Source organism: Triticum aestivum, chromosome 5B (genome assembly GCF_018294505.1).
Source record: "Triticum aestivum cultivar Chinese Spring chromosome 5B, IWGSC CS RefSeq v2.1, whole genome shotgun sequence".
Classification (NCBI taxonomy): Eukaryota; Viridiplantae; Streptophyta; class Magnoliopsida; order Poales; family Poaceae; genus Triticum; species Triticum aestivum.
In genome coordinates this window covers 88,605,080-88,615,600 of record NC_057807.1, presented here as the reverse complement: position 1 = coordinate 88,615,600, position 10,521 = coordinate 88,605,080, and the positions used below count along the sequence as shown (strand labels likewise).

Below are 10,521 nucleotides of genomic sequence, written 5' to 3'. Positions count from 1 at the left end.
TGGCCTGGAATATAGTTGATTTAATCAGGAAGGAATCTAGTTTCTTATGCATTGGGTCCTAACACAAACAAAGCAAGTTATATGCTATGACAAGTAATTGGATGGGATATAACTTATTCGGCGAGTCGAGAAGATGTTATTTTGAAATTCTAAATTTATTTTCATCGTCATCATGGACACAACAAGAACAACAATAATAACAAAATATGCTAACATCTCATCAATTTGTAAGTTCTCGTCTAACCCTTATCCATCCGGCGGTTTACATCTCTCGATCTCAATCTCAAAAATAAAATATGTTAGCGGTTGGTTCTTGCTGTTGATGTTGTGATCATCCACTCCTGCAAATTTGCTCGACATGTTTCTGATTTTGCAAAACCAGATAAAGAGCCATTGATGAATTTTGCAACTACACGCTTTCATATCATCACAGGTCTAACAAAAGCCACAACAAAATAGCCAAAGCGGCCGCGAGAACCAGATCATGCAACAAACAATTAATTTCTCCTAGTCGATCACCACTTAAAGAATAACCCACACAAGAACACACGAGTTACAAGTTAAAACTTTTCGTCGCCGATTAGCTGAGTAGCTGTCCTCCAGTAACATGTGCACACAGCTATCCACTAGCTGGGACTCAGGCTTAGATTTAATAAAATTTCAGTCAACCGATTTACATTCAACAAAATTTCAGGGGAGTAAGCCATAGATGCTTTGGCACGGCCTTCTACCTACGGCTACAAGCGCTGAAATACTCCTCTTGGTTCTGAAATCACAGTCATGGCTGGTGAATCAGGAATGAACATTCACATGGTACGTTTCAAAAACTACTTCTACTGGTACACAAGCTACTCTCATTTCAGCTCCCGGTGACAACAGCTTCAGTTATTCAACCACAAATTAAGATGGATGCAGCTACGCAGGAACCTAACTAGTTAATCCAGCAGAACAAACCTGCCATTGAACTTCCTGAAAACGTGGACCATCATCGTGGCCTCACACACGCCTTTCATCAGCTCGAAGACACAGACATGGCCCTCGTGCAGCCCGTTGTCAGAGACAAACTTGGTCCAGGAGCTGTAGCTGAAACCCTGTATCCTCATCATCGAATGGTAGTAGTACCTCACGCACCACTTCTCTCTCCTGTTAGGTCTCAGGAGCAGGATGTCGTGCGACCTCTCCGCGAGATGCTTAGCCGCAAAGTCTCTGGGAAAGGTCTGCATATACAGTACAGCAGAACATTAGTCATTAGTACGGAAAGCTATGGCACAGACGGTTCACAAAGTCTATCAAAGACGGTCTAATGAACTGTCTAGGTCTTCCAGTTCGTGATTAGAGGAACAACTGAACTGACCAGCAAGTTATTCCTGCTGCTAACATGATTCTCCTGCAGGACGGCGACGTATACCGGATTGCCCTGTTGAATCAACGCTGACCTGAATATCTCCTCTTGCTCCTCGCCGGTCAGGTCATAGGCATACCTTGAGTAGTAGTAGTTGGACTCAGCATGTTCTTTGTCACTGTCCTCTTCCTCGGTCACCTCGACCTTAACTGGATAAGTGCACTTGTTTTGAGATTCGGGCTTTTTCCCTGTACAAACACAAATGGGCATTCCAAAATGATCAAGTAAAGTGACACTAACTCACTCTTGATTCCATACTGGTTCAGGTCTGGCTACATAAAACAAAGGAGTCTATTTCTATGTTGTCTCATAAATTCATCTTTTTTAAGTTGGCGATCCTGAGGGTTATTTTTAATGTCATGTGTGCAGGTGTCAATGTGTTGCATACTCACCTTGTAGGTGATGACCTCCTTCAAGAGAATGAACAACCATTGTCACTTCACCGTCACTTTTCGATACTTCAAATAGGCAGATGTCACTTTCCCGCAACTCGTTGTGGAGAACGAAGCACGACCAGCCAACAGAAAGCATGCATGAACCATCAGTGATAACCTTCAAATTATCTACCCATATGTTGCTCTTATGAGGATGGCAGAGTGTGATGAATTGGTCTTCATGTGGAAGGTATTTGGCAGCGTAATCCTTGCAGATGGCCTGTTACAGATGAATGAATCATCAGGATTCCCAGGATCAGTCCATCAGTAAGAAAAAACTCCAGTTTCCGTCATTCAGCAGTGGAATGGAATAGTTCGATGATATTCATCATTCAACCATTGATTGGAATGTCTATCGTGATACACCGCTTTCAAATTATTGAAGATTGTAATTTACAGAGAGCTACTATAATTTTAAAAATTCCAACAAAATTTTAGACAAGAGATCTGAACATTAAATAACAAATGTTGCAGGAGTCTCATTGAATCTGTAGAGGATACTGCACACATACCAGAGATCCAGACATACTTGTCTTGTTCATGGCTGTGATGTAAAATGGAATTACAGGCCTAACTTTCTTCACAAGCGCGTCGACTTCTGCCTTCTGTGCTGTAGTCAGATTGCACCCCGTTGCTAGGACATAGTGAGGCTCGGCGATTTCCCGAAGGCCACATGAATTCATGGTGACTTCTGGAGATGTGACACCTTCTGCTCCACAACCCCGATCATCAAGACATCAGTTAGCAATTACAGGTACCAATGAAAATGTACATCAGTTAGCAATTCTTTACCAAATCTCGGTGAAGGAGAGTCCACCGGAGTCATCTTTTTAGTTTTCCTACTGTTGTTATCGTGTGATCCGCAGTCTCGGCGCCTTGTTTCCCTGATGAATGACCGATCATGAGATATGCCTGTTTTTGGTACATTAGGAGCATGGTTCAAGACAATGTGGAATGATTGTTTCTCACAACCACTTGGGTCAAATATTAGGACTTTAAAGTGAGAGTCCCCAATGTATCTGAACACCAGCAAGTCATGCTCTTTTAGTTCATAATCACTGGCAAATGCTGCCCATCCATATCTAAGGACTATCTTGTTCAGATCCTTGGTAACCTTAAAGTTGTATATGTATCCATCTGGAGCTTCTAGCTTCATAACTTCAGAGATCCGGCCTCTGAAATTGTTCACAAATTTCTGTGGTATGCTCTGCAGGAACAAACAACAAAGCAATCAACAAATTATATATGTCTGATCAAAAGACTACACTTCGGACACTGTAATAGTGCCTGCAGGGCGACTCTCTCCTTTTCTTCTCCTCTCGCGCGACCGCGTCGTCCCCGCGGGCGACCGGCCGCGCTCCGGCGCCCCCCCTCCTCTAGAGCCCCCCTTCCCTCCCTCCCTCCCCGCCGCCGTCGCCGGCACCCGCGGCCAGGCCTGGCCCCTGGGTTGCTGGCGGCGGCGGCCTCCTGCCCTTCCCCTCTCGGTGCTCCCCGGCGCGGGGCGGTGTGCGCCGGGGGGTGCTCTTCGGCGGCGGCGGTCCGACGTGGCGGCGGAGATCCTGGCGCGGCGTGGGTGGACGACTGGGCGACGGCGTCGCCGTTGGCGGCGGGGCGGCGCGGCGGCGCGGCCTGAACCAGCCCGCTCGGCCCAGATCTGGGCCCTTCAGGCCCCATCTGGGTTTGGGCGGGCCGGCGGCGTGGCCTCCAGGAGGCGGGAGAGCGGCGTTGACGGCTGGGAGCGGGCGGCGCAGGTGCCGGCTTGCTGCAACATGGCCGGCGGGGCTTTGCGGGTCCGTTGTGGACCTGGCCGGGCCAGGGGTGGCCCGGTGTGCCCTGCTGCCACGTCCGGTCGGCGACCACGACGTCGCCGGGGGCTCGGGCCTCCCGCACGTCGGCGGGGGAGGTGGTTCCCTCCCGCTTGGCTTCTGTGTGGTTCCTCCCGTCGCTTGGCGCTTCTTTCCGGCCTCCTTGGCCTCGTGGTGGTGTTCGCAGCGGGGCGACGTGGATGTGTCCAAGACCGTGGTGGCGCGTGCTTGCGGGTGGCTTGATGGTTGGATGGCCCCGGTTCGAGTGGGTAGCGGTGCTTGGGGATGTGGGAGAAATCTTTGCCGGTTCTTCCGGCTCCGACGCGGTGACACCTGAGGGTGCCATCATTCCTTCTTGAAGGGCGTCGGCGCTACCCATCACCTGCTCCCCTCCGTATGCCGAGGGAAACCCTAGGACTCGTCCGGGCAGCAGCGTCGTTGGCGTCGCATTCCTTCTTGGAGGTGCTGCTTGGTATGCGGCGGGCCGGTGCCATGGCGTGTGGTGGGACGAAGGTGGAGGGCGCAGCGGTGGCGGATCATTTGTGCTTGCCGAGCTGCCGTTGTTGGCTTTTATTTCTTCTTTTTCCCTTTTGGGCTTGTTGTGCCGTTCGCCCCGGCAGTTACCCTGTGATCGTGTGTCTGGTGCTTTATAATATAAAGCGGGGGGAAACCCTTTTTCGGTAAAGACTACACTTCATCAAGACGTCAGGAAGGGCATTATCATCCAAGGTCTTACCATTTCTCGACGGAAATCGCCAACCATGAGCCTCAGGAAATGCTTCTGCCTATCATCCAGGTGATGCCAATAGAAATGCACATCACAGAGCTCGCACCTTCGATGGGACTCACTGTTGCTTTCTTTTTCTTGGGCATTAGGGTCGCAGTTCATGAGAACGTGGAACACTTCCTTCTCACAGCAAGTTCCAAAATCAAATATCAGAACTTTGAAGTGAGAATCCCCGATGTACCTGAACACCAGGAAGTAGCCCACTTTTAGTTTGTAAAAGCTGACAAATACCCCCCATCCAGATCCGAGGACTATCTTGTTCAGATCCCTGACAGCCTGAATATTGTAAATGTTTCCATCAGGAGCTTCTAGCTTGATAACTTCAGAGATATGACCTTTGAAGTTCTCCACAAACTTCTGTGGTATGGCCTGCAGGAACAAGCAAACAACAAAATTATCATTCTGACCAGGATGGCATTCCGTCTGAAGGAGAGAAAGGGCGTCCATGCACCAGGGCTTGCCATTTTTTCTGGGAAATCGCCAACCATGCACTTGAAAAAATACTTCTGGGTATCATCCACATGACTGTTATCTTGATCATAATCTTGATCCGGCGCCATGACAGATGTCATCAAAATGGTGGGGAATCAAGAGAACAAGATACAGCAGCCTAAAATTGGAAGATGTAGTAGTATGTGTTATCATCAGCAGTCTGTTCCAACCTCACATGGATGCATATATTCGATGTCAGACAAATCAAAGGTGTCCAATACTGGAGCAAGTTTTTTTCAGGTGATCTAAAGAGTTAGCAAGTTTATGATCTAGTAGAAAGAGAAGAAGCCTCTTACATTTGTGAACAGCCAATACTTCTTTCAGTGTAAAATAGAAAGATGTAGCAATATGTGTTACTATCAGCAGCCTGTTCTAACTTCAACTTGATGCATATACTCCATGCCAGATAAATCAAAGAAAAACGTCTAATATTAAATTTCAGGACAAATAGAACTATGCACTTTAGGTTCCTGTGTGCCATTATAAACATCATCTAAAAGTGTAGCAAGTTTATGATCTAAAGATGTAGCAAGTAGAAAGACAAGAAGCCTCTTACCTTTGCCAAGAAGCTCTTTGAACAAATCAATAATTTTGCAGAGAAGCAGCCTCTATGCCAAGGATGCCCAAGCCCAGAGCAAAAGAGCAGCCTAAAATAGGATGAAGTAGCAGTATTTGTTATCAGCAGTCTGTTCCAAATTCACATGGATGCATATATTTGATGTCAGAAAAATCAAAGGAAAGTAAGCTATGCAAGCAAGCACTAAAGGAGCCACCATAAACAAGATCCAAAGAAGTATCAAGTTTATGCACTAAGGATGTAGTAGAAAGTAGAAAAACCAGAAGCCTCTTACCTTTGCCGAGAGCCAATACTTCTGCAGAGAAGCGGCCACAATGCCAAGGATGCCCAAGCACAGAGCAAGAACATACATATATGCAGATGAATGACACACCATACAAGCTGATGCTTGCGGGTCTTGTACTGCCATCACACCTTCAATTAAAATAAGAGTCTCACGTGCAAAGTCTTCAGAGAGTTGCAGATGAAAGCATGACCATGCTTTCAACTGAGAACTTCTGGAATCTGAGCAGAAGGAATCGTACCCTACTTTTCGCAGTGCCAAGGAGATAAGGGAGCACAGCAATACCCAGAGGGTGCTGTAATAACTCTGTCAGTACCTTGGTACGCAGGGCAGTACAGCTGAGCCTCCATAGCAAAAACGACAAGAAAGATCAACACAGGGATGTTACAAGAAATTCTACATTGTAGCTTCAGAGCCAAGGTTTTAATATTAGAGTCAGCCTACGTTGCGCGGATACTTCAGAAATTGCGCGTATCCAGCCGGATACTGCCCCGATACTCGGATACTGCCCCGATACTTCCTGATACGTATCCCGTAAGTATCCCTCGAAATTTTGATTTAAAAAAATAAAATAATGTTTGATACTTCTAGGATACTTCTGCGATACGATTTGGATACCTGAAACCCCTTGTTCGACGTGAAATCCCCTCAATAATAAAGGCACACCTTTGAAGATTCCCAACATGGGCGTGAGTTCATGTGAAAACATGTATGTCAATGTTTTTTATTCAATTGAAAGGTGAGCAAGAGAGAGTCGATGCATTGATTGAAACAACAAACCTAGTCAAATCTCACTGCCAATTAATGGAAGTGGACTAAGTGCAAGAAAAGAAAGGGGTAATCGTATTGAGGCATGCTTTGATCTAGAAGCTCCTTAATTTTTTTCTTCATATTTGTAATAATTAATATATGTAACATCTATACATAAACGTATCCCCGTATCCATGTTTTTAGAAAATTGACGTATCGGGCGTATCCCCGTATCGTGTATCCGATACGTATCCAAGTATCCATGCAACGTAGGAGTCAGCAGCCCAAATAACATCGTTTAAGTATCCAAAGCAGCTCTGGATGATGGCCATCAGCAAGCTTGGGGGACTTTTTCTCAACCTAGCGCCAATGGTAAACTCCCATCAGCAATGCCTTCATCTCAAAAACAATTGGATGATGCAACTGCAGTTGCTCCCAGCTAATAAGATGAAAGAATGGAAGTCAGGCCATTTGCTTGGTCTCCTGGATGATATGGAAGGAACAAAAACAACCGTGTGTTCAATGCTGACATATGCTGCGCTCCACAACTCATGGGACGAATCATGGATGAGGCAAGATGTTGGTCAGCGGCTGGGCTTATAGCTTGCTCGACAGAATATTTGAACCACCTTGATTTTCCCCTTGTTTGTTGCTGAGTGTTTTCTTTTTGGATGCCAGCTCCACCTTCTTTTTGTCTCTCAGACTTTGTATTCTGCCTCTCCTGATTAATCAATGAAATACGGCCCTAGGGCCGTCTTTTCGTCAAAAAAATAATATCCAAAGCACACACAAAATAACAAACAGAGCTTGCTAATAAGAGGAGAGGCGAGGAGAGGGGAAACTTGACCTGGATTGAACCCCATTGTTCTGTTTGGAACAAAATGAAGAAAAGGTGAAGGTTTCACCTACAGTGCCGAATCGAGTGAACAGAGCAGGCCATCACTCACCAGGTCAGAGCAAGCCAGGTCTAATCAGGAAGATTCCTTCAGGGCGCGCCCTCCGCCTCCTGCCAGCGCCGGTACGGCCTCGGATAACCCAGCGCCAGAGTGATGGGCCCCTTCGGCTTCGGTGCGGCCGCGCCGCTGTGGGTCGCCTCGATGAGGGGGAACCCGCGGGCACGTGGAAGGCGGCAGTCGGTCTGTTCCCGGACGCGGCGGTGCCTGTGAAAGCCGGCGGGCCGCGGCACGGTTAGGCGTTCCTTGGCGTGTAGTTTTTTGTGAAAAAAATTAGATTATAAGATGTATTACTTTAGTTTACTCTTTTGCCCCTGCAAAAGCTACACTCCACGTATGACCTTTCTAAAATGACCACTTTCCCACGGAACTACCACTTTTGTTTAACTTTTTGTCAAAATAAAAACTACTCCAACCCAGAGTCTAACCCTAGTTTAAAATTGGGACACTTATTATAGATAGGAGGAAGTATCACTTTTACATAAGAACCGGTTCAGTCTAGTTAAGCAGGATTATGACAGGTTGGGCCCGTAGATGGCCTCTGTCAGGGCGACGTTGGCATCGGGGTAGACGACGACCAGCTGACGGTCGTTAGGGATGGGGCTCAGCCGGACCATGTCGCTTGGGCCGAGGTTAAACTGGTCGACCCTCTCTCCTCCTCCCCCAACCTCGTTCACTCGCCCAGTTCACTCAGCTCACTCTCTCTTTGACCTAGGTGGTGGCAGCCATGGCGGCAATGAATCTCGATGATGGTGGCAAATCGGTGGACAACCGAAGTAGCGGTGCCGACTAAAAACTGTTCATGGAAATGTAGGTGAATTTCTAATGCTTTTGAACCATAGACACTAAATGCAATAATCAACTTAATGCTTTTTAGTTAAACCAGATCAAGATAGACGTAAAGAACAATCGCATGCCTTTTTCATATATCACGACTTGTATTTTATAGAATGCATATATAGTTACATGTTGCACAGCTTAGACGGATTATTCATAAGCATCAGAAAAGTAGATGAAGGATATGATGTAATGTGAGCATACATAGGTAGCTCAACTGCCCAGCTCCCAAAGACGATTTTTTTTTCTTTTGAATTCTAAAACCAACTTATGATTCATCCAAGACATGTTTATTAAAACTAAATATAGTTGATTATCAAATGAGAATGTATGTGCCGGTGGTAGTTTATTCACTTGACATGCCTTCTCTCCATAGTCTAGTGACTAGTGTAACCATTTTAATTCCAACCCTATATATATAAGCTCTATATTATAATACAAAGAAAACAAATGCGGTGCATCGGGTGAAATTTATCAGCTAACCATCAACGCAAAATCCTGAAAGAGAATCAAAAAGATCCGTGTGCTACTCTTGCCAGCAGCACGAATGTGTCGTGATAGCCAGCACCTGCCGAAACCCTTGTAGAATTCACTCTTTAACTTTATATTCATCAAGACACACTAGTTGTGAACACAAAAAGGAACCATTTCCTCAAATGATGTAAAAAAATGTACAAAAGAGAAAATAGACCATGCTAGCTCTTGTTTTATGCCCGGTATCCCGTCGAGATCCCTCGATGGCAGATTGGGATCGGGGGTTTTTGAATCCTTCAAAATGGCGCGTGCGTTTCGAAGATGCTAGGGAGGCGGGGCGATGGATCAATGGTTTGATCTACTCGCATCCGTCTCGTTGGACGAGGATCAGAAATGAAGATGGAGAAATTTTGGCCGGGCAACATCTGAGCACCGACGAGGAACTTGCTAGTGTTAAGCGAATATTGATTGATATTTACCAAATCGAGGTTCTCGAGTGTGTGCAGGTGCCTGTGGATTGCGGAGATCAACCTGTCGTTGTGGATCTTACGAAGGACGTGGACGGACCGAAGCCTACGCAGCGATTCGGGGGTCGATTCTGAATCCTTGCCGACGAGGAGGAAGACGATGATGATCGACATGAAACGTCTAATCGACCGCCACCTAAGATTGACTTGGTAACATCCGTCTCTTTGCCTAAACCTATTGAGGGCTGCAAAAACTCGTTTTCGCTCGGCCCTACGGTTCCTTCGCAGAAGTCGAAAGTGAAACCATGGATTGGACCGTTGCCAAAAGGTGGCTCCGCCGGTTGTTACTTTGTCCGACTTTTTTCGTCCCGAGTGCTGGACAAGAGTAACTAGGAGAAAGAAGAAGGGAGGCCGAGTTGTGCCTCAGCGATCGCCGGCGGTGGCCGGTGTGCGTGAAGTTCGTGCGGCGAGGATTGAACGTTTGAATTCGCTTTTAGGCAGAGATGGGTCGCAAGTGAATGATGGCATTGTGGGCTTGGCTAGTACTGGGCTCGAGGCCCGGGGGGCTGGCCAGGCCTGCGATCCACCTGGAAAGGGCGACGTGCATGAGGAGGCAACAGATCGGGAGCCACCGCATGCACGCTCGTTCGTTCCCTGCTGGCGCATCGCTTCTGCTAGGGTTCGGCGTCGCGGGAGCCTGGGATTCCCGTCTGCTTCCTCGCGTCGTCTCAACCTTGGGATCGCCCGTTTTGGAGGCCGCCCACCTCCCGCGTTTTCTGTGGCTGCGATGCCGCCCAAGCCTCCTCCGTCGAGGGCTGCGCCAGCGGCGAGGAACGCGCTGGGGGCTGCGGGCGTCGCTTCGGCTCAGGCAGCGATTGCTGCCGCGCCAGTTCCCGCGCGGGTTGCGCCTCCGCCTAGGGTGGCTCCGCCGCCGCCTAGGGTGGCGCCTCCTCCGCCCCCTGCGAGGGCCGCCCTACCTCCGCCACCGAGGGTTGCGCCACCTCCGCCGCCCCTTCCAAGGGTTGCGCCTCCGCCGCCGCCTAGGGCTGACCCACCGCCGCCGCAACGACCGTGGCCGAGGCAGATGACGGGCGACCACGGTGGGTCGAGCCAAGGCATGAATGGTCGCGGTGTGGGTGCTTTTGCAGGTGATGCTCGCAACCCTCCGCGCGGTCAGTGGGGCGATGATGGATATAATGCTTATGGTGATGGTCTGCATCGGGTTTCTTCGTCTACCGGAGGTGGCCATGGCTATGCTTG

General features: G+C 48.2%; 1 protein-coding gene across 3 annotated transcripts; it reads right to left on the bottom strand.

Annotated features, from left to right (window-relative positions):
• Window positions 1–643: 643 nt before the first annotated feature.
• LOC123110554 (B3 domain-containing protein LOC_Os12g40080) lies at window positions 644–6,220 on the bottom strand. Of its 3 annotated transcripts, XM_044531106.1 has the most exons (10): window positions 6,022–6,220; window positions 5,772–5,911; window positions 5,477–5,567; window positions 4,890–5,038; window positions 4,378–4,797; window positions 2,629–3,043; window positions 2,349–2,545; window positions 1,795–2,056; window positions 1,355–1,590; window positions 644–1,217 (listed from the first exon to the last, which is right to left on the bottom strand). In XM_044531106.1, the coding sequence occupies exons 4-10, from the start codon at window positions 4,998–5,000 to the stop codon at window positions 936–938; spliced, it is 1,923 nt and encodes a 640-aa protein (XP_044387041.1). In that variant the 5' UTR covers window positions 5,001–5,038; window positions 5,477–5,567; window positions 5,772–5,911; window positions 6,022–6,220; the 3' UTR covers window positions 644–935. The 3 variants fall into 3 exon arrangements, with proteins under 3 accessions (XP_044387041.1, XP_044387042.1, XP_044387040.1); XM_044531107.1 differs by having other exon boundaries at window positions 4,880–5,038; window positions 5,772–6,214; XM_044531105.1 differs by having other exon boundaries at window positions 5,772–6,214.
• Between the last annotated feature and the right edge of the window lie 4,301 nt (window positions 6,221–10,521).

What these genes read in the sequence shown, in the direction of transcription:
- LOC123110554 (XM_044531106.1), bottom strand. Translation starts at nt 5,000, where the DNA reads ATGACATCTGTCATGGCGCCGGATCAAGATTATGATCAAGATAACAGT. An exon ending in GCGATTTCCGTCGAGAAATG is followed by an intron (nt 3,044 to 4,377) that starts GTAAGACCTTGG and finishes TTGTTCCTGCAG; the next exon opens with AGCATACCACAGAAATTTGT. An exon ending in CTCTCCTTCACCGAGATTTG is followed by an intron (nt 2,546 to 2,628) that starts GTAAAGAATTGC and finishes GTTGTGGAGCAG; the next exon opens with AAGGTGTCACATCTCCAGAA.